Source organism: Aegilops tauschii, chromosome 6, assembly GCF_002575655.3.
Source record: "Aegilops tauschii subsp. strangulata cultivar AL8/78 chromosome 6, Aet v6.0, whole genome shotgun sequence".
NCBI classification, from domain to species: Eukaryota; Viridiplantae; Streptophyta; class Magnoliopsida; order Poales; family Poaceae; genus Aegilops; species Aegilops tauschii.
The window spans coordinates 486,571,770-486,597,722 of NC_053040.3; the positions used below are offsets into that span (position 1 = coordinate 486,571,770).

The 25,953-nt window shown below is 46.9% G+C and overlaps 3 protein-coding genes across 3 annotated transcripts; 2 read left to right on the forward strand and 1 right to left on the reverse strand.

Annotated features, from left to right (window-relative positions):
- The first annotated feature begins 720 nt into the window (after positions 1 to 720).
- On the forward strand, positions 721 to 2,143 carry LOC120967237 (uncharacterized). The gene is made up of 3 exons (XM_040393856.3): positions 721 to 825; positions 926 to 1,375; positions 1,750 to 2,143. Exons 1-3 carry the CDS (start codon positions 721 to 723, stop codon positions 1,945 to 1,947), a joined length of 753 nt encoding a protein of 250 aa, XP_040249790.2. The 3' UTR covers positions 1,948 to 2,143.
- Positions 2,144 to 13,143: 11,000 nt separating this feature from the next.
- LOC109761911 (uncharacterized) lies at positions 13,144 to 16,551 on the forward strand. The gene is made up of 4 exons (XM_020320722.4): positions 13,144 to 13,273; positions 13,367 to 13,494; positions 14,613 to 15,791; positions 16,004 to 16,551. The coding sequence occupies exons 1-4, from the start codon at positions 13,264 to 13,266 to the stop codon at positions 16,289 to 16,291; spliced, it is 1,605 nt and encodes a 534-aa protein (XP_020176311.1). The 5' UTR covers positions 13,144 to 13,263; the 3' UTR covers positions 16,292 to 16,551.
- A 7,208-nt stretch (positions 16,552 to 23,759) lies between these two features.
- Positions 23,760 to 25,232, reverse strand: LOC109761906 (putative disease resistance protein RGA4). The gene has a single exon (XM_020320717.1). It carries the CDS (start codon positions 25,230 to 25,232, stop codon positions 23,760 to 23,762), a length of 1,473 nt encoding a protein of 490 aa, XP_020176306.1.
- Between the last annotated feature and the right edge of the window lie 721 nt (positions 25,233 to 25,953).

Genomic DNA, 25,953 nt, shown 5'->3' on the forward strand with positions numbered 1-25,953 from the left:
GAGGCAGTTGGAAATGCCAATTTTTTTTCTGTGGGTACCGACACGTGGGGTCCCCTTGTCATCCACACAAACGCGCCACCACATGTACCACATTTGGCTAAGTGCACCTAGTACTCCACATCATTTTCAACTTCTTCGTCCCCTTCTCGACAAGCGCCGCCGCCGCCAACTCCCGATGCCGCCTCTCTTCGCCGCCGGATCTGTGCGGCCGCCGCCAACTCCGGAAAGTAGGTGAGATCTCCCCTCATCCCCCTCGCGAATCTTCTTCCCTTCCCAAACCGCATGCGTCTCCCTCCGGGCGCGGATCTGATCCAGAAATTTTATTTGATACATGCGGTAGATGATTTGTTGATGGATATGATGGTTCTTTGATAGATTGATGGATGTCGTAGTGTGGGATCTGAGTCGTACCAGGGAAAAGAGAGGCCCTGTGCAAATCAAAATGAGGCCCTATGTGTGAAAAAATAAATCAAAATAATTCATCCGTTCTTCACTATAGTATGTAGTACTGACATTGGATTGGATCTGATTGGAATTTATTAGGTAGATGATACTGGCATTGCCATTGTCATTGGCATTGCTTTTTTAGGTAGATGCTAGTAAACAGATTTAATAGGCATTGCATTTTAGGTTGTCACTATGATTTATTATATGTATGATCATTGTATTGTACTATGGTAGCATACAATTCAACTTAGAGTTCAACATGTTCTGTGTAGAATGGAGGAAGCACCGTGTCGACGGTGCAAGTCACGGTGCCGGACCAGCCTTTGTACTGCCACGCTGTTCGGCATCTACTTCCAGCCTACTTTTGTTTTTGCAGCGGTAACAATTTATATGAACCTTCTGACAGTTCATTAATTTTGTTTTTTATTGCTATTTCCACTAATGCATTGTGTTTGTTATTTGTTTTTATCTTGCACAGATCGTCCCATGCAATGTGAGATTGGCATTCAATGAGCTCGTCGGAGACACCGTGACCTTCGACGCTCTCGGGGGGCCGTACACTATGCAGGTCGATAAGGGGCGAACGATAACCCAGATTGGAGGAGATGAATGGGATCGTTTCATCGCCCGCTTGCGTCTTAGTGGGGGTGAATTGATCAGCTTCTCCTTCAGAGGAGAAAGGCCCAGGATTTCTGTTATCTATCTGAATTTGATTTTCGATAGTGAGGATGAAGTTCATGAGGAGGACGATGGTGAGGATTCAGATGATGATGAGAACCCACTTGATGAAGCACTCTATGCCCAAAGACTGAGGCTGAGCGGCGATGAAACGTGCAACCTCTGGGACATGCTTCCGCTACGTGAAGACTACGTCGGGATGCCATTCGTGACCCGCCTCACAAGGACGAATGTTAAACAGCATCTCATGGTATGTTACTTACTGTGGTAATTACATGATATGCATGCTTAATAAGTGTACTAGTTGATATGATATGCATGTTGTAGTACTGTGATGATATGCCATGTGTAGGATTCATTTAGTGCAGAATTTTTTATGGTATGCATGGGTTGTAGTAATGCGATATATCCTTATGTAGTGTAGTAATATGCGATGATATGGTTAGTGTACGTAGTAAATAATGATATGCTTAATTACTGTAGTAATTTGATGATTAGAGTCTAGTGTAGTGATGTGATGATATATATGCTCAGTGTTGAATCCAATGATATATGTGTCTTCCAGTGTATGATTTGCTGATAATTGCACGTGACATGCTCATATATCATATCAACTATTTTCAGAAATTACCTAAGAGGTTATCTGTTAGCTGTGGCATCGAGCCGCATGAAGAAGGCATGACTGCTGGACTACGCCTTACCAGAACGGGCTCCATCACCACCTGTGCCTACGCAGTGGACACGGACGGTCGCACTGTCTTCAACCGGGCGGGGTGGAAGAAGTTCCTTCATGGCAAGAATCTTTGGGTAGGTGTTGCTTAGTGGGTCACTTGCTCAAAGTGCTTAGTGATATGCTCCAAAAACCCTCAACCACTTTCTCATATCCACATATGTCCCAAACCAAAAGTCAAACTCGGCCCCACCAAAACTTTCTATCCGGTGCCACCGAGTTCAGTTGACATAGCCACTGCCACAAAACCCTAGTCACTTCGGTCTTATTAATACCCCTCTGATTATGAACATGAATATGATTTGTGAGTAGTTACGTTTGTTCTTGAGGACATGGGAGAAGTCTTGCTATAAGTAGTCATGTGAATTTGGTATTCGTTCGATATTTTGATGAGATGTATGTTGTCTCTCCTCTAGTGGTGTTATGTGAACGTCGACTACATGACAATTCACCATTGTTTGGGCCTAGAGGAAGGCATGGGAAGTAATAAGTAGATGATGGGTTGCTAGAGTGACAGAAGCTTAAACCCTAGTTTATGAGTTGCTTCGTAAGGGGCTGATTTGGATCAATATGTTTCATGCTATGGTTAGGTTTACCTTAATACTTCTTTTGTAGTTGCGGATGCTTGCAATAGGGGTTAATCATAAGTGGGATGCTTGTCCAAGAAAGGGCAGCACCCAAGCACTGGTCCACCCACATACCAAATTATCAAAGTAACGAACGCGAATCATATGAGCGTGATGAAAACTAGCTTGATGATAATTCCCATGTGTCCTCGGGAGCGTTTTCCTTCATATAAGAGTTTGTCTAGGCTTGTCCTTTGCTACAAAAAGGATTGGGCCATCTTGCTGCACCTTATTTACTTTCATTACTTGTTGCCCGTTACAAATTACCTTATCACAAAACTATATGTTACCGATAATTTCAGTGCTTGCAGAGAATACCTTACTGAAAACCGCTTATCATTTCCTTCTACTCCTCATTGGGTTCAACACTCTTACTTATCGAAAGGACTACGATAGATCCCCTATACTTGTGGGTCATCATACTCAAACGAGTGTACGGCTCCCTACAAAAGAAGAGAAGATTCTCCTAAAAGAAGAAGTAGAAGAGAAGAATCACCACCAAGAAAGAGAAGGAGTAGAGATGATCGTTATGAACGTAGAACCTCTCAGAGAAGCAAGGATTCAGAAAGGAAAGAAAAATCATCAAGGAGCTACACAAAGAGAAGACATCAAGCTCATGTTGGTGAATGTGTATCCGGCTCCGACTCCGACCATCACTCCGAAAGAAGTTATCACTCCGACTCCGAATATACTCAAGATGAAGGTGTTGCCGGTCTAGCACTTGTGTCAGCCAACTCCTACGACATATTTGATTCACCAAATGAAGGAATTGGAAGATGCTTCATGTCTAAAGGACCAAAGGTATCACACCCCGAGTATGTTGATTTCAATAGTGATGAAGATGATTTGCTAGGAGATGATGATTTACTTGTTGATAACTCTAGTTATGAAAACTATGATGAACTTGCTATTAACCATGCTAATCAAGATAAAACGAATGACGATGATAAGAAGGAGATTGAGCGTCTAACTAAAGAACTAAACACTCTTAAGTTAGCTCATGAAACTACCTTGGAAGATCATCGAGAACTTTTAAAGACTCATGAGAAGCTACGCTTTGAAAAGCTCAACCTTGAGCAAGAGCATGAGTTCTTAAAGGCAATCAATGATGATCTTCGCAAGAAAAGTTCTTCTTACATTGCTAAGCGTTTACTCTTGTCCACTTACATGCCACAAGTAAAATCTAGCAACAAGAGTAAGAAAGATTCTTCATCTAGTAGTAACAATAATCATGCTAAATCCAATGTTGTTGCTTCTAGTAGTTCTCTTGATTCCACTAATGATTCTCTTAGCCAAGTTACACTTGAGCAAGAAAATAGCTTATTGAAGGGAATTATAGAGAAAGGTGTTTACAAGAGCCTTGCCGGAAGTAAGCAATTTGAGGAAATTCTACGAAAGCAAGGAAGACACCGGAAGAATCAAGGTGTTGGTTTTGAACGAAAGTTCAATGCGAATGGAGTTGAGTGGGAAGAAGATCAATACCCGAAGACGAAGTTTGTTCCTCAACAAGAGAAGTATGATCCTACTTCTTTCCAAGGAACACAAGCTCAAGATGATCTTCCACCACAAGACCACAAGCATAAAGGCAAGGACAAGCTTCAAGAGGAGATTGATGCATTTGAAGAAGCTCCCAAGGCCTTGGTCAAGTGGGTTCCCAAGACTACATCAAGTTCTACTACATCAAGTACGACTACAACTCCACGGATTCCCATCAAGATGGTGTGGATCCCAAAGAAGAAGAACTAGAGAGTTCTTGAGGGTGACTCCACCAACGTACTTCACTCATATTCTTTGGCGAGGACATGTGCAAACAACTTCCACACCTTGCACTAGTTCAAGGAGTCACAACCCTCTTGTTGGTAAGACAAGGGACAGGGTAACCTAATGCTTTCATGGACATCATCTATGTGTACATCACTCTATGTCTATGGATATCCTTGTTTGTTCCTTGTGGGACTAACCCGTGTAGGTATTGAAAGTGCAACTCACTCCAATGGATTGCTCCAAATGATCTACATCAACATTGAGCGTCCACATCTTCGACACCTACATGAAGTCATCGTCGACAAAACCCAAGGTTAGTTCATCCCTCTTAGGGGGGATATCACATCTAGGGGGAGCTTTACTCTAATCAATTGAGCTAAAGCAACTCTAATGGTGTGAACACAACAATGCTTTATGTAAAAGTGGTAACCCCACTTCTGCTTAAACGATGAGTATGACCTATGATCAAATGTTCTCATTTGACTCCTAAGTCAATATACTCATATATAGATGACCTAGTCATCGTCAATTGCTTGATAGATGATAGAGTGTTTGTGCATGCTTTGTCACATATTTCATTTTCCATTTTATTGTGTGAGCATGTTGGTTGCATATTTAACTCATTCGAGGACATCCATTTGTTGTTTTAAATGGTTGTCTTTTTCTCTTTTGCCAAATGGATGGACAAGAATGCCTAAGAACTCCCTCTAGCTATCTATGCTTTTCTCGTCTCAAACTCTATTCATGCTACATCACAAAGTTTGATCAAGTCAGATTCGAACCACTCTGTGTGAGGAGCACTCGGAGTCCCCGATTCGTCATAGACTTAAACTTCCAAAACCTCTTTGTGCATTTCGGTATGACCGAGTCATCCACTTCGGTCACATCGAGGTCACTAAGTTGATCTAGGTTTTTCCATCTCGGTGCAACCGATTTGAACTTTTCGGTCACACCGAGTTGTAGTAACCGCTTGCGATTCTGCATCTCGGTGCCACCCAGTTGTTCCACTCGGTCACACCGACAGGGTCGGGATATATAAACCCACGGGTGAGATTTTGGAAATTTCTTCAAACTCCTCAGCCCGCGCGTGTGTCCTGCTCTGCCTCCTCGGGTCTCCGGATCGTCTCCTCGCCGCTAGCGACCTCCCGCCCCTGGTTTCCATCGCCGTCAACGGAAATCTGCTCCACCGTTGCCGCCGTAGCGAACTCCCGCCGAACTAGGGTATGAGTTCGACTCTATGTGCTGATTCTTTAACTCTGATGCGTAGCACATTGCTTTGCCATGATCTTTACCACGTATGCAAACAATCTATCCACAGCAAACATCCCTTAGGTTTGATTTGATTTGAAAATTTAGGGTTAGGTCTCCGCCGAACTCATCTCGGACCGACCGAGTTGTAGAAATCGGTCTCACCGATTTGGCTTAGGCCATTGCACATGCGTTTTTGGTCTGACCGAAAATTGCGAATCGGTGCGACCGAGTTCGACTCTCTGTGAAACCCTAGCAATCTCGGTGCCACCGAACGGTGACTCGGTCTAACTGAGTTCACTAGTTTAGGTTCCAAAATTGCTTCAGTATCACCGAGTTTAACAAATCGGTAGCTCTGAAATGCTTTCTGTGAAGAACTGAAACTAAGTTCTTAAGTCATCTGTTTTGCAAAAACTCTGCACTTTGTGATGCTCATCCACTCTACCTCATCTACATCTGTTCACAGGGACTGTTGTCAGTGTGTTTGCCAAGATGTCTGACCAGAGTGACAGTCAGAACACATCTGAGGAACAGGTGCAATTGAGTGAGGGTTCAGATCCCTCAAGTAGCTATGATGAGGGCAGGAGGAGCACACCTAGTAACTTTACCAAGGCAACCACTAGAGCAAGGAAGAAGAGAACCTCAGACTCTGAGGATGAGGACTATGTGGCTGTTGAGGATGAGGCCACCTCAAGGAAGAAAGTTTTGAAGAAGGACTATGGCACAGCTGCTGCAACAAAGCCAGGCTTGAACAAGAAGGCACCTGCCAGAAGAATCCCAATGTCAAAGCCAAGGAAAGTTCCAACAGGGGAAACCATGAAATTCACCATAGAATCAGATGATGGTGAAGCAGCAGGAGATGATAAGAAAAAGAAGAGGGCAAGAACCACTACTGCAAAAGTTCTTGGAAAATCAACTATGGTAAGAGATTCCGAAGGAGAGGAAGAAGAAGAGGATGCTGCACCAGCACCCAAAGCTCAGAAGCTTATGGGAGATGCTATTAAGTCAGGGGCTGCTCCATCTAAGCCCAAGTCTGGTCCCAAAGCTCAAGCTCAGAAACCCCCAAAGCCTAAGAGGAACACCAGGAGCATTCCTGCAGAATAGAAGAACAAGGCCCCGGTGCCTCAAGCTGAAGAAGAGGATGATGAGTCTCTTGTTTTGAGAAAACTGAAACCCAAGATTCCAGACCACAATGATGCTCATCAAGTGGCTGAGGACATGCACATCAGAAAAGATGCTGGACTGAGATTATGGAGACAGTCTAATCCCTATGCTGTGAGGAGGAGGACTGTAGTTGACTACAGGTTTCATACGAAAGAACAGCAAGACTTCTATTATAGACTATTTTGCTTGACAAGAAACCAATTGTCTGTGACATGAGATGGGTTGATTGGGATTACATCAAGGAGAAAGAAGACCACTTCCCAGGAGTTTATGACAGCTTCAAAGCTGTGGAGTAGATAAGTTTGTTGGGCAGATGCTCACAAAGTGGAATTGGTGAGCTAATCATGCAGTTTTACTCCACTGCCCACTTCTATCCAGATGGGAAGATAGTATGGATGTTTGAAGGTACAAGGTACCAATCTACTATTGAAGAATGGGCTGAATTGATCAATGCTCCAGAAGAACATGAGGATGACTTGGACGTGTATGCAAAGAAGAAGAAAAACCATAACTCAATGGCAAATATGTACAAAGAGATCCCTGATAAAGCTTTGGAGACACACAAGCTTGGGTCTGTACATTACTTGTTGTCTGGTTTGCCTACCATCAACACCATCCTAAGGCACACTTTGCTACCCAAGTCAGGAGATCACAAGATGATTAGGGGACATTCTATCAACTTGTTGCAGATCCTTGATGTCCCTCAAAAGTTTAAGGTCATGAGCCTGATTGTAGAGACAATCAAGAGGACAGCTGCTGACCAAAAGAGAAGTTGTGGGTATGCTCCACATATTCAGGAGCTCATCAATGCTAAGATGGGCACAGGAACATACTTGTTGGACAAGGAGCATCTACCTCTATATCCTAAATTTGTAGACAACAAGGTTGTGATGAATGAGGATGAACCATCATCAGCTCAAGCACAAGAGAAGAGAGCTAAAGCTAAAGCAGAGAAAGATGCCAAGTGTTGAGGAACCATCTCAAGTTTTCCTGAAGAGCAAGCAAGATCAGCTTGCATATCTGATCCAATATACTTCGAGGATTGAGAAGGGCTTGGCCACCCTAACTCAAAACCAGGAGAGCTTGGAGAGGATCATAGAGACAAAATTTTATGATCTTGATCTGAAGGTTACCGAGGTACAAACAGTAGTTGAGCAGCTCCAGAAGGAAGCAGAAGAGAGGAAAGGGAAGGCAACAACTGATACTTTTCAGCGAGTGCCTAGAGGTCAGAGGTCTGCTGTAGTGCCAGTACCAGATACTAGAGCTACAGCGTTAGCACCAACAGCTACAGCTTCAGTGCCACCTCCAGCAGCCACTCCACCAGCTCCAACTACATCAACAGATGCCTTCGTCCTTGGAGTTCTCTCTACACCACCTCCCGAAGACCAAGCCTGAGAGACGCATAGCACTATGCATTTTCAAACTTTTTGGTAACTTGTTGCCAAGGAGAAGTGTATAGATCATAGGCTTCGAGAGCGAGTGTTTTGCTTCTTTGTCTCTCTTGCTTTTGGTTGAAATTTTTGTGTGCTTGGTTGATACTCTATGTTTGTGCGAGATACATGCTTGATCATGTGATTGATCGTATGCTACTTTAATGCTTGCTTGGATGATATTATCTCTTACATCTCTTATATGATCATTCACTTTGCTTGATGATGAGTGCATGCTTTTAATTTTTCATCATTTTGAGCGCTCCACCAAGATGTATGTGACATGGAAGAGTGACCCATGATCCTAATCGATTGTGCATTTGCATTCAAAAGCAAATATTAAATAGTGCACAAATTTAGGGGGAGCCCTTGCTTATCACATACTTCTCAAAGCGACGATGTATTTCAGTTTTATTATTATTTTTTGAAGCTTTGATCTATATGTTGTCATCAATTACCAAAAAGGGGGAGATTGAAAGTGCAACTATCTCTGGGTGATTTTGGTAATTATTAACAACATATAGCTCATTGAGCTAATGCTACTTCAAGATAAATATTTCAGGAAAGCTCAATGATTGGCATGGCATGGATTAGGAATGTGGACCCCTCAAAATGCTAAGGACAAAAGATTGGCTCAAGCTCCAAAGCTCAAGAATCTACACTTTACTTTTAGTGATCCAAGATCACATTGAGTCCATAGGAAAAGCCAATGCTATTAAAAGGGGATGAGGTGTTGCTTAGTGGGTCACTTGCTCAAAGTGCTTAGTGATATGCTCCAAAAACCCTCAACCACTTTCTCATATCCACATATGTCCCAAACCAAAAGTCAAACTCGGCCCCACCAAAACTTTCTATCCGGCGCCACCGAGTTCAGTTGACATAGCCACTGCCACAAAACCCTAGTCACTTCGGTCTTACCGATAGGGATCTCGGTCTCACCGAGATGGGATTGCAAACTCTCTGTTTCCCTTCGTAACGTTTCGGTCCAACCGAGATGAGCGATCGGTCCCACCGAGTTCGCAATGCAAACTCTCGGTTTCCCTTTCGTAACGTTTCGGTCTCACCGAGATGAGCGAATCGGTCCCATCGAGTTTGCCTGACCAACTCTCTGGTTAGCTTATTACCAAAATCGGTCCCACCGAGTTTGTGTAATCAGTCTCACCAAGATTACGTTATGCCCTAACCCTAATGAAATCGGTCCCACCGAGTTGACATGTCGGTCCCACCGAAAAGCCTAACGTTCACATTTTGAACCAAATCGGTCTGACCGAGTTTCATTATTCGGTCCCACCGAGTTTGGTGATTTGTGTGTAACGGTTAGATTTTGTGTGGAGGCTATATATACCCCTCCACCCACTCTTCAGTCGTGGAGAGAGCCATCAAAACATGCCTACACTTCCATCATACATTTTCTGAGAGAGAACCACCTACTCATGTGTTGAGGTCAAGATATCCCATTCCAACCATATGAATCTTGATCTCTGGCCTTCTCCAAGTTGCTTTCCACTCAAATCATCTTTCCACCAAATCCAAATATGTGAGAGAGAGTTGAGTGTTGGGGAGACTATCATTTGAAGCACAAGATCAAGGAGTTCATCATCAACACACCATCTATTACCTTTTGGAGAGTGGTGTCTCCTAGATTGGTTAGGTGTCACTTGGGAGCCTCCGTCAAGATTGTGGAGTTGAACCAAGGAGTTTGTACGGGCAAGGAGATTGCCTACTTCGTGAAGATCTACCCTAGTGAGGCAAGTCCTTCGTGGGCGATGGCCATGGTGGGATAGACAAGGTTGCTTCTTCGTGGACCCTTCGTGGGTGGAGCCCTTCGTGGGTGGAGCCCTTCGTGGACTCGCGCAATCGTTACCCTTCGTGGGTTGAAGTCTCCCTCAACGTGGATGTACGATAGCACCACCTATCGGAACCACGCCAAAAAACCCCGTGTCTACATTGCGTTTGCTCCCTCCAAACTCCTCCCTTTACCTTCATGTGCAATGTTTTACATTCCGCTGCTATACTCTGAGACTTGCATGTGTAGGTTGGTTGCTTGACTAGTGCTAAGTTGCTAAAATCTACCAAGACTTAAAATTGGGAAAAGGCTAGATTTTTATTTGGTCAAGTAGTCTAATCACCCCTCCCCCCTCTAGACATACTTTCGATCCTACATCGGGCAATTCATCAAAAACCTCATGTGCATAGGAGGTGAGCTAGAGCACCACAAAGCTCTCCCACGCACGGCCGGCCAAAAAACAGAGCACTCCACTACTCTGCTCGCGGGCGAGGGGGTTTATATAGGCATCTCATTGGTCCCGGTTCGTGGCTGGAACCGGGACCAAAGGGGGTCCTTTGGTCCCGGTTCCAGCCACGAACCGGGACCAATGGTTGTGGGCCAGGAGCGAGGCACATTGGTCCCGTTTCGTGTCAGGAACCAGGACTAAAGGGGCCAGACGAACCAGGACCAATGCCCCACGAGGCCCGGCCGGCCCCCTAGCCTCACGAATCGGGACCTATGCCCCCATGGGTCCCGGTTCATGACTGAACCGGGATTAATGGGCTTACCCTACTTGGACCAAAGCCATATTTGCTAGTGTCCTATCCTCTTGATGCTCCATTTTGAATTAATAAAATCCACTCTCTGTCGAAAGAAAGTCTAACTCGCTCAACACTTTAAGAGCATCTACAGCCCGACGCCCTAAACCCGCCTCACACGCCCGGTACTGACCGGTCACGAAATTTCGACCCAGACGGGTGCCTCAAACGGGCCTCAAACGTCGGGCTGACCGACACCCCTCATGATGAGGACATCAATACCATTGTTACACCCACAGCCCCCTGCTGCTATACATATTGGACCAATTACTAAGCTCGCGCACGCCAATTGAATTACCAGGTACTTTGGTTTCTTGGTAACAATTCTACTATTCATGAGAATATGATGCTAGCTAAATTGGATACATTTGTGTTGATTATTAATGAAGAGCCTAGCATGGACAAAAGGGATGAACACTGGAGCAGAAACACGCATGGAGATGAAGGCGCACGCGAAAGGAGCCAACATGATGACGTACAAGTGCATGGACGAAATACACAAGATGCCCTTTCATAAATTTCGTCTATAACTTAATATAGGTGATGCGCCACCTTATTTTTGGGCCAGGCCCATGTAATTTCGAAATACTACATATAGGCTATTTTTTTAGAGTCCGTATTATAGAGGAAATGACTCAGGAGGTGTTTTAGTCCCAGCTTGCCAACGGGGACAAAATCGCCTCTCTTTTCCCCTACAAATACAGCCCTTAAGGCACCGTTTAGACTTTGGGTTTTGTTTAGATTAAAGTTCGCCATAGCTGCAACTTCCCGTACTTTGTTTGTGTTCAACGACCAGACCAAGACGTCACAGAACCCCACCTTCATTAATAAACCTTTTCTCTTATATTCACAATATCCAGATTGCAATTTCAGTTTCTTGCTTGTTTTTCGTTTGTGAGCGGGAAACAGACCCTCGTGGTCAGGTTGATCGTGCTCCGGCGTGGTCAATAACCTCTCGGACTTGGTTTAGAGATTGCTAAGGCGCGACGTCCTCACACGTTCGTAGTCGGATCGTCAAAGTCTACTCCATAAAAAAGATAGCCATCATCTTATCGAAAGACGGGACACCTTTGCCTCTATCACCTCATATACAACCCAAATATGGGCGGATATGGGGCGCCTGGGGGCGTCTGCCACGTCGGACCCGGCCCACACTAGCCCACCTGACCCCACATATATTCTTCCCCATCAGCTAGATGAACCAAACCCTAGCCACTTCACACTCCACTCCCCTCCACTCCCTCCGCCACCCCAAACTCATCTCCACGATTTCCGGCCATCTCCGACATGGCGGGCAGCGGATCTGACTCCGGCCAGTATGGATCCGTCGACTGGGGTGTCATCCCGTGCTGGTTGGAGGAGGCAATGACGGTCCGCATTGCACTCCGCCGCTCCTGGGAGGACAACGCCTGGCCGACGGCAGGATCTGTCCGGTGCGAGTGCGAATCAATAGTGTCGGCTTAATGGGCACTCGATGTCCCAATGCCTCGATGTCCCGATGCGATGTCCCGATGCCTCTCAATAATGAGCGCTGCAGCGGCGACACACCGTGGCAGCCGACCTGGAAACTCGTGGATGCGGACGGTCTATTCTACGCAGACCCGGACCCGAAGATGAGCGACTCGGCCACCTAGCTCGTCAGCATTGGCGGTGACCAGCTAGTTTGGGGAGCCCGGCCATAGACGTCGTGAGGTCCAATGAAACAAGAAAGAGGGCCCACGTACGGATGCACGCCCCTGGTATAGAGAACATGAGAGGAGGAGGACCACACCTTTGCTGATAGAAACAGTGACCCAATCGTTGTATGTTCATAAACAACCCAGTCAAAGCCAACCCTTACATCGACGAGTGGGACGCAAGAAGGGATGGACCCGCTACAACGAGAGAGACAAAGGGGGTTAAGGGGGAATGAGGCGTGCAACCCTCACTAGTCATTTTCTTCCCTCTTATTCGGACCAAGCTAGTCAAAGACAAGCTGACGGTTCGAAACAGATGTGCGCGCTCGAACCATTTTCAAACGCGCACCCTTGGCTAGATTACCGTAGCGGACTCCACCCCTAGAATGGTAGAGTTTCCCCGTGAACACATGAACAATAATGTAAACCGAAAGAGTCCGTCTTTGTCTAAGACGATTCAAACTTTCTTAAGTCTCAATTCATTTTTCAAGAAGTATTATCAGATTAGCAAAAGTGTCACCTACAGCGCACTTTTACAAAAACAAATGTAAGTTGCAGTTTTTACTAGTTGGCAAATTTAAAATTAATTTCAATTACATTTGGACCAAGTGATATAGATTGCCTATCTACCTCGCAGCCTTCCATGGTTGGGTGAATAATTGATAAGAGAAGTTACCAGTGTGAGAGTAGAGTGTGTTATACCTCCCACACTCCACTCCATGGGTTGGTGAATAATTGAGGAGAGAAGTTACTAGTCCCACGCGTCAAAGCTAGAGCTTTTCCCTTTCCGGCTCACGACTTCATTGCCCAACCGCGTACTGTGCAGTAGCCACCACCTTCATTGCCCAAAACGATCAACTCAGCACGCGGGGTTCCCAGGCGGAGGAGGCGAGGAGCGGCGCCGGCGGCTATCGATGGATCCAGGTGACGCCCACGACCTAGATCCTTCTCGATTACGGGGCAAAAATGTTTCTTTTTTCCTCGATTTCTCACTGCTGTGTGTGGTGGTTGGGTCAGGCGGCGCCGCCGCCGCCAAGCTTGCGGTGTGGTGCTGGATGTGGGGGATGCACGACAACTCGGACGACGCGGGCGACGGCAATAAGCAGTTCCATCTCGTGGCCTCCGCCGATTTCAGCCACGACACGGTGAGAACCTAGCTCCCCTTCGACGCCCCCCCCCCCCCCCCCCCCCCCCCCCCCCCTCCCCTCCGTTGTTGCTTGTAGCATGAAAGAAAGTCAGTGCGCACCTCCTGCTAGATTTCAGCGTGCGAGAAACATCACTGCCTCCGCTGCTCAACATGTATTTCAGGGTGCCAATGTCCATGACTGAAACTGATACTTTTTGCTAAAACAGTCCATGACTGAAACTTGTGGCGCACATTATTTCTCTCTTGTTAAGTAGCGAGTATAGTGATGTAAATCCAGGCTCAATACTGTCTGTCATACCAATAAGTAGTATTCGTACGAATAAGTAGATCTCAGTCAGTTCTTGACTGTTGCCTCATCTATTCTGGCTGGATTGGAGATCCCAGCACCTTTCTTGGCACCATCTGGTTAGCTGTTGTAGAATTATCCAAATGGCATCTTCGGAGAAGGCCTTGAGGGTGTTGGAGATCTCACTCGATAAAGACACAGCGACAGATTGTGTTGCTTCAGATGCATTTTGTTGTTTCAGATGCATGAGGCCCACTTACTTAATTTCCTCCCATTGCTCCATTCAGTTTCTGTGAATCTGTACCGTTAGTTCCAATTACTGAACCAGGGTTTCAAGGAACTTCGATTTCAGATTCGAAAAAAAAAGGAACTCCGATTTCAGAAACCCACTGGAATAGAAAAGTTTTAATTTCATTCTTAGCTACAGTACCGTATGTTGTGTGATACTAAAATCAAGCTCCCATCGAGATATATAATTAGTAGTGTACACTGCCTGTGCGTGGAGCTCTTATGGAGATAAGCGTTGGTACTGTATACTGCTGGTGTACCATGATGTGCTATGTTTTTTATGTGTTCATCAAGAATGATATAATTTGGTAGTTAACTTTAGTCGTGTAAGCGTGAGATTTAACCGTTCGACCCGTAATGTGTGTTCCTGATCTTATTCTCCTACATGGAAATATGATTTTTTTTTTTTTGGCTTTGTCTTCCGTGTCTGCTGGCAGTCATGCATTCTGAACTATGTCTGGATTTCTTGCAAACTGTGTGCACAAACGACGGAACTTATGTCTCGACTCTAATCAATATGTATCTTCTTTGTCCTTAAACAGCGTATGCCCGGGGAGTTTGGAAGCCACTTGATGAATATAACCCCTGAGTCTGATCTTGTCAAACTTGTAGCTCACGACGAACCTATTTCTGACTCTAATCAATGTGAAGCAAATGGGGGTTCAGCGAGCGATACTGATATGCAACTTGAAGTGACCTTGAGCACCTTGGCTATTCAATTCTTTTGCCGCTTTTATGAGAATGTCCACATGCGTGGTTTGACTTGGCAGGATGATGAGTATATGCAATGGGTCTCTGGATACCATCACATAGAGCGAACCAAAGGCCTTTCTGCCAGGTTTATGAATGAGCTCATTGGAGTTGGATGCTACTCTTATTTCCCCTTTGGACCATTTGGGCCAGGAAGCACTGTGATCACTATTCCTGAAAGTGCATGGGCTGAAATTTCTGTTGGGCTTCAGAGCATGCTCATAACTATGCTTGACTCTTTTCTTCGGCCTGAACATTCCAATGCTATGGGCTTGAATAATTCTGCTTGTACTTTACCACCTGAATCTGTATGTGTGTTGGTTGATGTTGCAGTGTCTTCAAGTGTGTTGGCCGATGTTGCAGTATCTGACACTTCTATGTTTGATGCTGCTATGCCGGAATTTGCTACAGTGTCTGAAGGTGTGATGGCTGCTGCTGTAGTATCTAATACTGCAGTGTCTGATGGTATTATGGCTACTGCTGCAGTGTCTGATACTGCAGTATCTGCACGTGTTTTGAACTCTACTGCAGTGCCTGATGTTATGACTGATATCCATGAAGCTGCCGGTGGCAATACTGTTAAGAAGAGGAGCAGATCAGAGGTTGCGGTGGTGACTGAACATGGTCGAGGACCGCACAGTGACAAGGAGGGATGTGCGCCAATGGAGCTCCCATCTGAGAATCCTAAAAGGAAGAAATCTTCTGTTGTGATGACCACAGGCCAACAGTGCCTTCAGATTTCAGCAGTGCAGCAAATGGGGGTTGAACAGTGTGGTATTGAAGTCTGTTCCAACAATCTCATGGGACCTTCTCAGCGTCCCTATATTCTGCCCAAGAAGACAACTCTACCTAGTGAATTGGAGAAAAAAGTAAAGGAGAAAGTCAAGCCTATTCAATCTAAACTTCCCATCTTCGTGAGAGAGTTGAAAACATACTCTGTTGTTGGCACAGGCCAAGGAGGATGTGCTCTGGTGAGATTACGTACTCTTCACCCGTAGCTACACTCTTGGCCTATTATTTGTAGTTTGCTTTTGATTTTGCAATGAAATTTCAGCATTACATTGTGGAAATGGCACATCTTCGATTATTTTCATCTAAAAACTTACACAGCCAGCTAGACATTATTTCGTCTGAATTAAACATTTATCTGAATCTGTGAACTTGTGCGTTTATGATGGAGTAGGTCTTTTGCAAGGAATTTGCTTCGGCATGTGGCCTCCCGCACACAAAGAAAACAACCATACATCTTCAGCTGGAGGACAAAACGAAGGGGCCATGGCCTGTCACGTTAATCCGCAGTGAGCATAACAGCAACCAGAGGTGGCTTACCACGGGGTGGAACAAATTTGTCACGGACAATGGCCTGAAGAAAGGAGATGCCTGCCTCTTCCAGCCAGACAAGAGCAACAACACTCAGGGCCTTTCGATGACTGTTTATCTGATTCGCAAGTCGTCGGAAAAGGAGCTGTAGCTCAAGCATGTTGACTTGTGGTTTCTTATCAATCGTCTATATTTAGTATGGCTCTAATAACTCTCTTATGCCCTCCTATGAGAGCTGACTTGTTGACCAACTTGATGTTGAGTTCATTTAGGTGACTTGTAGCTGTTAAACAACTACCTAGTATTAGTATGTATGTCTGTGCCGTGTGTTGCTGCTTCAGATGGGATTAGGAGCTACTTTATTATTCAGAGTGTTGTTTGGTGCATCAATGCATGGTTCAAATTTGATTATGTTGTGGGTAGGATGAATGGTCACAGGAACTTGGTGTACCTTGTTGAACCCCATTCTGTTAGCTGTAGATCAACTTTATCTTGTAATTTCTCTGGACCTGAAAATAAAAACAATATTTGGAAACAAGTTAACATACACACATCTAATTGCCTTGTCGAAGCTATATTATTTTGCATTAGATGACATCCAAAATGCATTTTGGTTGAGAAAATAACCCAACCACGCTGAAGTGTAGAACACTAGAAACTGGTACTTAAATGCAAAGTTTATGTTTCGGGGGTCTCTACTGATATGAAAAGGTTGCTGCTGGAAGCTTATTTGCATGGTGAAAAATAGAGGCGTTCGACCGTTCATCGCCTCGATTACATAAGTGTCCCCTGTCACGACAAAACGACATTCTAGAGTTGAGAAAAAAATGACCATTCCATTTCTCAAAAAGAAAGAAAAAATCCACATCTTGCAGTTTATGTTTTGGGGGCTCAACTGATATGAAAAACCTGCAAATACTGCTGGAAACTTATTTGCATGGTAAAAAATAGAGGTGTTCCATCGTTCATCGCCTTGATTACGAAAGCGGTCCCCGGCACGACAAAAACGGTTCATTGTTATGGAAAACCATTTGCATACACCGCAACTGCAGCGCCCTTCCCCTTCCTCCGCATGTGCAATCTCTACCTATTTTCTTACATAATGCTGGGCCTTACACACACCATTAAGAGCACAAGAAGATGACACATACATGGGCGCTCCTCCTCTGGCGTCATGCCTCGCCTCACACGCACCAGCAGAGAGTCTTGAGGACCATGCCGGGCCATGCCCCTGGTCTTTCCAAGATAAATTTCGATTTTGACAAGGCATTTAGCCTATCAAACCATTATATATCTTGGCCCACTGGATACATAAGGCTTCATCGGCCGTTCTAATCACGGGAGTTGTGATCGCTAGTTGGGCTGACCCAATATAGGTTCCAGGGAAGCAGTTTTGGAAAGCTTCAATGACCGGTTTTGAAATGGTTTTAGAAGCATCTATGCGGTTTATTTTTTCTCTATTCCATTTTTCTATATTTTTTCACCGATTTATTTTTTTCTTTTTTTTTTTCTCAACACATGTCTACTTTTTTAATACACGTTGAACATTTTTTCAAATAGATGTTTTGAACATTCTTTTGAATACATTTTTTGCAGAAAATGTTAAATATTTTAAATACACATTTAACATTTATTAAATGTGTGAAATATTTTTATACTACATGAACATTTTTTACATCGTATAAACATTTTTTTAAACATGTTAAGAATATATTTTTCGAAACACTCGAACATTCTTTTAATGGCACGGAATATTTTTTATGAATTATGTGAAAATTCTTTTACATTGTATAAACATATTGTAGATTATCACAAAACAATTTTTTTATAGTATTAACATATTTTTTACAGTTGCGTGATTGAGAAACATTTTGGTCGCCGATCCAGAGCTGGCTAGGTCCGCCCCCCATCGGCATTTACTAGAGGTAGCCATGATGATGGGGTGGATCGAGAATGGTGGGTAGTGGAAGGCTAGCAGGTGCGGCTGGGTGCAGTCAAAGCTACAGTGGCTGGATCTGTCGCAACGAGTGCAGCGGACGGGGTCATGGTAGTGCTCGACAAGGTGGTCTCTAGAGAGGCAATGTATACCGAGGTCGGGTTTTGGCCTTAGGAGGAAAGGGAAATATATGGGCGACAAGGAAGCAGGCCAGTCGGGACGACAATTGGAGAGAGATTTCTTGGCACCAAGAGAAGAGGGACAAGATAAGGGGTGGTAGGCTTAGGACGGATGTGATGGTGTGGAACGTCTAGGGAAGATGAGAAGCAAAGGGGAGCCGAGCCCTCAAGTACCCACGATGTAGGTTGAGGCGTAGGGGTAGCATAGGTGGTGTGGACCAAAGGGCTGTGTTATATGAGGGCTGTGAGAAAGATGCATGAGCCGATTATTAGGTTGCGGTGGGAGAGGGTGGTTGGGAGCTTGCAGAGCCGGTTTTGTTGTGAACTGTGGTTTGGGTGGTGAACACAACTTAGGTGGGAAGTGGAGGTCGGCGTAGTAGCACGCACGCATGCCTCATAGTTTGATGCAGTGTTGAGTTACTGGGAGACAATTTTTGATTTGATTCATTTGTGTTAATTGCATGGAATGGTGGCGCAAGAGGAGCAAACGGGAGCACTAAGAGCATCTCCAGCCGCGCCCTCAACAGGCCCTCCCCAGGCGTTTTTGCCGCGCCGGCGCCCAAAAATCGGCCCAGTCGCGCCCCCAGTAGCCCGTTTTTCACCGGTTTGGGCCGAAACTGGCGCTGGCGGACCCGAGCCGAACCCGGCGCGCTGGGGGGCGCCGGCACAAGCGAAAGGGGCGTGGGGCCACTCTGTCGGCGAGTCAAGAGCCTCTTCCCGCCGTTTCTTCCCGCCCTCGCCCCCCACTTCCCTCTCATTCCTCCTGCTCGCCTCCCGCCGTTTCCATTCCTCCCGCTCGCCTCCCAGCCGGCCGCCATGCCGCCGAAGAAGTACGTGATCTCCCGCGCCACGACAACTGCAACCGCCACCGTCGCCCAGCTGAAGCAGAGGAAGCCGAGGGCGCCGCCGTCCAAGCCACCGGGCATATCAAACGCCGACTGGAGGGCGGAAGTTCAGCAAAGGGAGGCTGTCACCGCCGACCGGCAGAACAGGGCCATCGCCAAGAAGGCCCGGGACAACGCGGCGCGTGCGGCTGCGGCGGATCAAGCCGAGACCGAGGCGGCTCGCGTGGGGATGATGAGTCCACCCGGCGGCCACGCCCAGTACGCGTCCTAGAGCCAGCAAAGCATCGGCTCTCCGGCCGGCTTCTCGTCGTCGCCACAACCATGGGGATGCACGCCGTCGCCGGGCTACGCCGACGGGGACGCGCACGGTGGGTTCAACCCCAACGTCACCTTCCCCCATGGACACCCAGCCCAGCGCACGCCTTCGCCGGCGTGCAGTACCATCCATACAACTACTCGCCGCTGGCTTACGCGTCCTCCCCGACGCCCCCTCTCCGCCGTTGCGCGCTGCCCTTCTCACAAGCTTCCACGTCGCACCTCGGCGACACCGACAAGACCGACGCCGACATGGACGACATCATCGCGGCAGGCTCGGCCGCGGCCGCCGCGGCCCCCGGGTTCGCTACCCAGGATGACACGGTGGACCTCAGCGGCGGCATGGACGGCGAGCTCGAGTACGGTGAGGAGGAGCCGGAGGAGCAGGACGAGGAGGACGAGGAGGAGGAGGAGGAGCCGGCGACTGTTCCGGCGAGGAGGCGCAAGAAGAAGAAGGGGGCGGCCAGGACCGGCGCGCCGTGCATCAAGTGGGCGTCCAAGGAGCAGGAATGTCTCGCCGAAGCGTGGAAAATCGTCTGCCTCGACCCGACCACCGGCACGAACCAGAGCATCGAGACGTACTGGGAGCGTATCAAGGCCGAGTTCGACGAGCGCAAGCTCGTCGACCCCTACTTTAAAGGCGTCTACATGCAGTGCGGGTCGAAGGCAATGGCGAACCACTTGGGGCTCATCCAGGCGGCATGCAAGAAATGGCATGGGATCGTCAAGGAGATTGCGGCTCGCCCGGAGAGCGGCGCCAACGTTGAGGATCAGGTATGGCATGCCGGTCTCCCGCTTCTCTTCGCCGTGTGCGCCCGCTAATTGTTTGTTCCTCGGCGCAGCTGCTGCGCATGTTCGCCATGTATCGCCAGGGCAACAGCGACCAAGAATTCAAGTACCTCCACGTCTACAAGCGGATCGACAAATGCGAGAAGTGGGCAGAAGTCCGGCGCACCCTCGACAAGGCCAAGGAGACCTATAAGCCGGATGCGCCGACGCCGGGCGCGTCAGAAGGGCGGCCGGACGGCAACAAAGGGGCCAAGAAGGGGAAACACGCCGACGCGGCTACCGCGTGAGTGTAGGAGTCCATTGAGCATTGCCTCGCCGACGCACAGGCCCGGGCCGCCCTGCGTGAAGAGAAGACCGAGGTGCGGTGGTCGGCGTTGATGACGAACAGCGCCGTCAAGCTCGACCTGCTCCGGACCAACGTCGACGCGAAGAAGAGGAACACCGACCTGGCTTTTCTGATGGGCGGGGCGGACATGCTCCAGAGCCACGACGAGAAGCTCAAGGCGTAGTACATGGCCGAGCGCGGCCTCATCCTGAACCAACTGCCGACGACGGCGCTGCCAACTCCCGCGCCCACGCCGACGTCGTCGCCAAGCCCGAGTGATGATGCCTCCACGACGCCCAGCAGCACCGAAGCCGCGCCGACGCCACCTAGCACAGAAGCAGCTCCGACATCGCCAAGCCCGCGCACGCCGACTCCGCCGACGCCGGAGGCCGACCCCGCCGAGTGATGCGTTGCGCACTCGTACAGACTTGTGGCGCTCTTTTTTTTTGTACACCGGACTATTTATCCGATCGCCGAACTGTGGCATGTGATCGCCGGACTTGTGGTGTCTTTTGTGATGAGCGGGAACGACCAAGTTTGAAATTGCCGCGTCCTCGGGCCGGCGCCTGGGGGCGTGACTGGGAGCTAGGTCGCCCCCAGGAGCCAATCTAGCGCCGGTTCGTCCCCAGACCGCTTTTTTAGGCACTCTGGGGGGCCGAACGCGCGGCTGGAGATGCTCTAAGACACCGCTCGTTCTTGAGTTGCAGCGCCACAGAGACGTGTCGAGTGGTCGCACACAGGGCCAGGTCAAAACGTCCAACAGTTTTTCAAATTGGGTAGACGGGAGCGATGTGTCGAGGAGCAAAGTTAAGCCAGTTTGAACGAGAGGTGATTTGGCCATGGTTTGTCTTCTCCTCAAATAAAAAGACACATAGGACCGAAACACATTGCTTGGTAGTGTGAGACAAAAAAAGCACTGAACCCAGGAACGAAACGATCAAGGGCTAATTTAACCAAAAATACACTAGGTTAGTAGGTTTTATCTTAGAAGAAGATAAGCTAATCCAAAGTTCAAACATTTTTGGGGTTGGTTTTTGAAGCTGGGGGTGGGAGTAACATGCAATTTGTATGCAGCTAACATAAGAGATTGGAATTAAAAACCTAGGCATAAGAGACTAACCTTAGTTAGCGTGGTAGAGCTCGTCGTCAAATTGTGTCCGAGTTGGAGTCGGGCATCTGGATTTGTGGGTGCGTCCTTTGTGGAAGCCGTAGGTGACTTTGCATGCACCAAATGCATGGCAGGGATAGGCGCCCCAAAGCTCTCTGGAAAGCGTAGTAGCACACCCAGCTGCTTGAAATCACCAAGCATACCAATCGCAACTACAACATGGTTGTTGTGAGCAATGAAGCTAAGGATCTCGTCGGCGGTCTACTGAACGGCGAAATAGTCAATGCCCCCTCCCCGTCTCAAAGGGAGCAACTAGCATGGGGGCGACGACTTATATATGTGGTCAGGATGAAAGGAAAGTGGATGACATGTAGGATGGATCTGCATGAAGGCATGCCACAGATGAAAGGAAAGTGGATGCCCTTGTATGGTGTTTGAGCCTTCGTGGTAGAACTAAGAACGTGAAATTGATCTGGTTGATTTTTACGACGGCAAAAGGAGGGGCTGAGTCACCGAGGACCGCGTGAAGCAAGGCAGCGACCAAGGTCTCATTCAGCCACACATGGCTGAACGACAAGGAGACACACAACCTACAGGCATCAGCGCTTGATTCAGGGAAGTGGATCAGGACGCCATGGCGGTAGTGTATATGTTCTTCGAAGTCCATTCCAATGGCGTTGCCGATCGCGAGTGTGGTCTCGAGAGCAACCTGAGATGAGCGGAAGTAGTCTGATTCATATAGAAAGGTGATGGGGACGATGGAGTTGTTGTGGATTCAGGTGTGATGGTGGCGGTAGGGGTTGGCTGCTCCCTGAAAAGGAGGGGGAGGGAGCCATCCAAGTGAGTTACACTTCATCACTAAGCTTAGGTTGCTTTTCTTTAGATTAAAGTAAGTACAATAGTGGGCTTATAGCCACGTACATAGCACTTTTGTCTATGTGAAGAAGAGAGATGTGAAAAAGTAAGGGGAGTGGGCTCTAATACAAGAGCCTAGTTATATTCTCATTTTTAGGTAAATGCAATAAATGTGAAGAAAGAGATAGAGAGGAGAGGGGGAAAATACTAGTAAGAGCATGGTTAATAGTATAGCCAGCTGCTGGCTATATGGACATGGCATGTCATCCAAAATTAGCCATTAACTACTTATACAATAGAGCTGGCTATAAGATTGTCTATAAGTTCATAACTTTTTTCAATTTTCTCTCTATCTCTCTTCTCCAATTAAATACAATAGAGGCGGCAGAGGAGGCGGGCGCCGGCGGAGATGATGGCGGCGTGGGGCAGGGAGGCGGGCGCGGATCGAGGGTTCGGAGGGAGGCGCGACCGCGCGAGGAGAGGGAGGAGGAGGCGGCTAGGTCTCTACGGGAGATGTTGCTATATATACCTACATGTGAAAAGACGAAAACACCCTCGGCGTGGCATGAAAATAATGACGGTGGCACGAGATTTTTTCAGTGAAGAGTGAAACTATTCATTGCAATAGTGCCTCCTCTTCGATCCGACAGCCGAGGTCATCCGGTGGCTTGATCCGACGGCCCGGATCGCATCAAGCAAAACTATCCAACGGCCACTAGTCGCTAATCGCTGTGAGAGCTCCATTCTCCCCTAGGTTCTAGTTTCTTGATTTGGTCCTGCTTTTGTGCGAGCGGGTTCAACACTTCGTATTTGTTGTCATTGCCATGATATCGTTACTTTAACGCCATGATAAAACCCTCTTTTTAAATTAGCATTGAGGTGTGGTTGTGCATGAAACTACTATGCAGTACCTAGCAACAGGGGTAAGAATTGACCGTTTTCCCCTAGAGTGACACGGGTGAAATATATTTACCAAAACCGTTACTTTGATATTTATTTTTTCACTTTGCTAAAAACATATGAGATACTTTCTATTGTGTAGACTGCCAAGTGCCAATAAGAGCTTGCAAATCATGGTACATGGTGTGCTCATACAGGTTGAAGAAATTAATCTTCTTTGCATGGCTAACAAATTCGGGCCTACCATTGGCCATCAAAGCTTGGCGAGTTGGTCATGCCATATAGGCTACACTCTTAGATTGATCTGTACAAAATTACAATAGCTCATTGTCATCTCAACTTCATCTAATGAAGAAAACCACATTCTTTAACTAAATCGTATGCGCTTCTTACAAGGTGAGACCACATGTTCCGAAACATTCACCTCACCAGAGAACATAGCAACATTGACATACTTCTTATATGGCGGTATCCGCGACTCCCAACCTACTAGCTCAAACTTCTCCCTCGGCGGAACAACGGAGCCGGCGATCAGGTCCCCATACCTCACCTTGGGCAAATCCCTCGTAGAATCGTCGTCTTCGCAGTGCGGTGGCATGAGGCGAAGCGGAGCAGAGGTCGATGACACGAGTTTTGATATATCCACTGGGCGATCTCTCTCGATGAGAAGCTTTGGATGTTCACAAAACACCGAGAAATTGTTCGCCAGAAAGTTTCTGTACTTGTTGAGGATATGTTGCCAGAACTGAAGATTCTGGTTCTTTCTGAAGATATCGGCGCACACATTTGCTACCACGAGCGAACCTCCCATCAACACAGCTAGCTCACTCGCTACCAATGATAGCCGGGGGTGATCATCTGGATTTGTGCTTCCGAATGCAAGGACCTTGAAGAGGTAACTGTACTCCTCCAGCGACAAGCTGTTTAAGTGCATCGGCCTTATGGTTCCGAGTCTCGATACACTCTCGATCCTACTTATGATGATGATCTTGCTTCCTTTTCCCATACGTCTAGTTGTGGAATAAAACTTTTGCCAACTAACATCATCTATGTCTGAAGTAAATTCAAGCACAACCAAAGTCCTCCCAGTTGGAACGAAAGCTCCATGCTCAGTTTTGTGAATGCTTTCCCCTTTCAGACGCAAGATCAAAGAGAAGTGTGATCTAACTCTATCATTGTTACAAACATGCGCGACTAGAGTTTTCTTGCCCACTCTATTGGTGCTGATGATCGGAAGAACAGTTGGAGCGAAAGGAGGAATATTTTCTTGCAGCAAAACATTCATGATTTGCTGTTTTTCTACTTGACGACCAAACATGAAGTTGTCGATGTAGAGGTACGTGTCGTAAGGGCTACGAGGCATGCGCTCACATCCTCCAACAAGCACGACAAACTCTGTCATGTTAGAAACCATGGTTTCTAAGTTCTCCAATACACTATCAAGGTCATGAAAAATTGTAGTAGTGCTCCTTGTGGTATGAAAGCAGTTGGTAGAATTGGTATGAAAGCACTTGATAGAATTCGTGAGCGACAAGGCATTGGAGCTGCTGCTAACCTTCTTTTCGTCCCTTGTGCTGCAAAGGGCCTTGTACTTGATGGTGTCCAGGACATGGTAACCTTGGTACATGGCCTCTGAAAGCCTCTTGAGCTCAAGCAACATTCTGGAGTTGGTGATGTATCGCCCCTCAGCCTCCTCGACGACCATGTGAATTCGAAGAAGCAGCTGTTGTAGCCTTTCCACTTTCTTCTCTAGATTTGCATGGCTCTCGTGCTTCTTTATCAAGAAGGATATGAACCGGTTAACTAGGTCACCTGCAATCGCAGTGACAACCATCTCCATCTTGGGTTGTTTCTTCGTGTTTCGTGTGTGTGTGTTGGGGGGGGGGGGGGGGGGGGGGGGGGGGGGACTAAATAGATCTTGCAACCCCGCATGAGCGGTCATGCTATTGCTCCTGGTGAAAGGGATTGGTTGAGAAAAAAGAGACAGAGGGAGAGAGAGAGATAACAACATGGCGTGCTATTGCTACTGGTGAAAGACTGAAAGTGATTGGTTAGCAATTCCACTTGAACTGCAGTCATGTGTTACTATCACAGAAACCATAGTGATTGGTTGACTGGTGTAAGAAATTGACATACACACATACTATGTACCACGCATATCGATCAATACCTCTGAATATTTTACCGGCTCCTCTTTTATTGAGAGCAGTAAGTACACTCCAAGAAATTCGTTTTAGAGCTTGGGCTCCATTGGGTCGTTTGTAAAAAAACAAAAGTGTGAGCTTAAAAGTATTCGTAAAAAACTCCACATGAACGTATGAACGAATTCTACATGCGTATAAATTTATTTATTGGAGATATTATAACATTTGAGCTACACAAAAGAAAAACACAACATATCTGTTGATTTGTAGCGCTTGCATTGTTCGCCATTAAAACCCATGAGTTTGTTTTTTTGTGTAGGTCAACAAATTCGTGGCTTTTAGTACATCCACCACTCACTTTTAAAATCCATAAATTTATTCTTTGTGTAGCTCGCATGTTAAACGTAGCAGAGAAGC

Excerpts from the sequence above, each read along its gene's own strand:
- LOC120967237 (XM_040393856.3), top strand. The coding sequence starts at position 721 with ATGGAGGAAGCACCGTGTCGACGGTGCAAGTCACGGTGCCGGACCAGC. Across the intron at positions 826-925 it reads CTACTTTTGTTTTTGCAGCG|ATCGTCCCATGCAATGTGAG; the intron begins GTAACAATTTAT and ends TATCTTGCACAG. Across the intron at positions 1,376-1,749 it reads ATGTTAAACAGCATCTCATG|AAATTACCTAAGAGGTTATC; the intron begins GTATGTTACTTA and ends AACTATTTTCAG.
- LOC109761911 (XM_020320722.4), top strand. Across the intron at positions 13,495-14,612 it reads CCGATTTCAGCCACGACACG|CGTATGCCCGGGGAGTTTGG; the intron begins GTGAGAACCTAG and ends GTCCTTAAACAG. Across the intron at positions 15,792-16,003 it reads GCCAAGGAGGATGTGCTCTG|GTCTTTTGCAAGGAATTTGC; the intron begins GTGAGATTACGT and ends ATGATGGAGTAG.
- LOC109761906 (XM_020320717.1), bottom strand. The coding sequence starts at position 25,232 with ATGGAGATGGTTGTCACTGCGATTGCAGGTGACCTAGTTAACCGGTTC.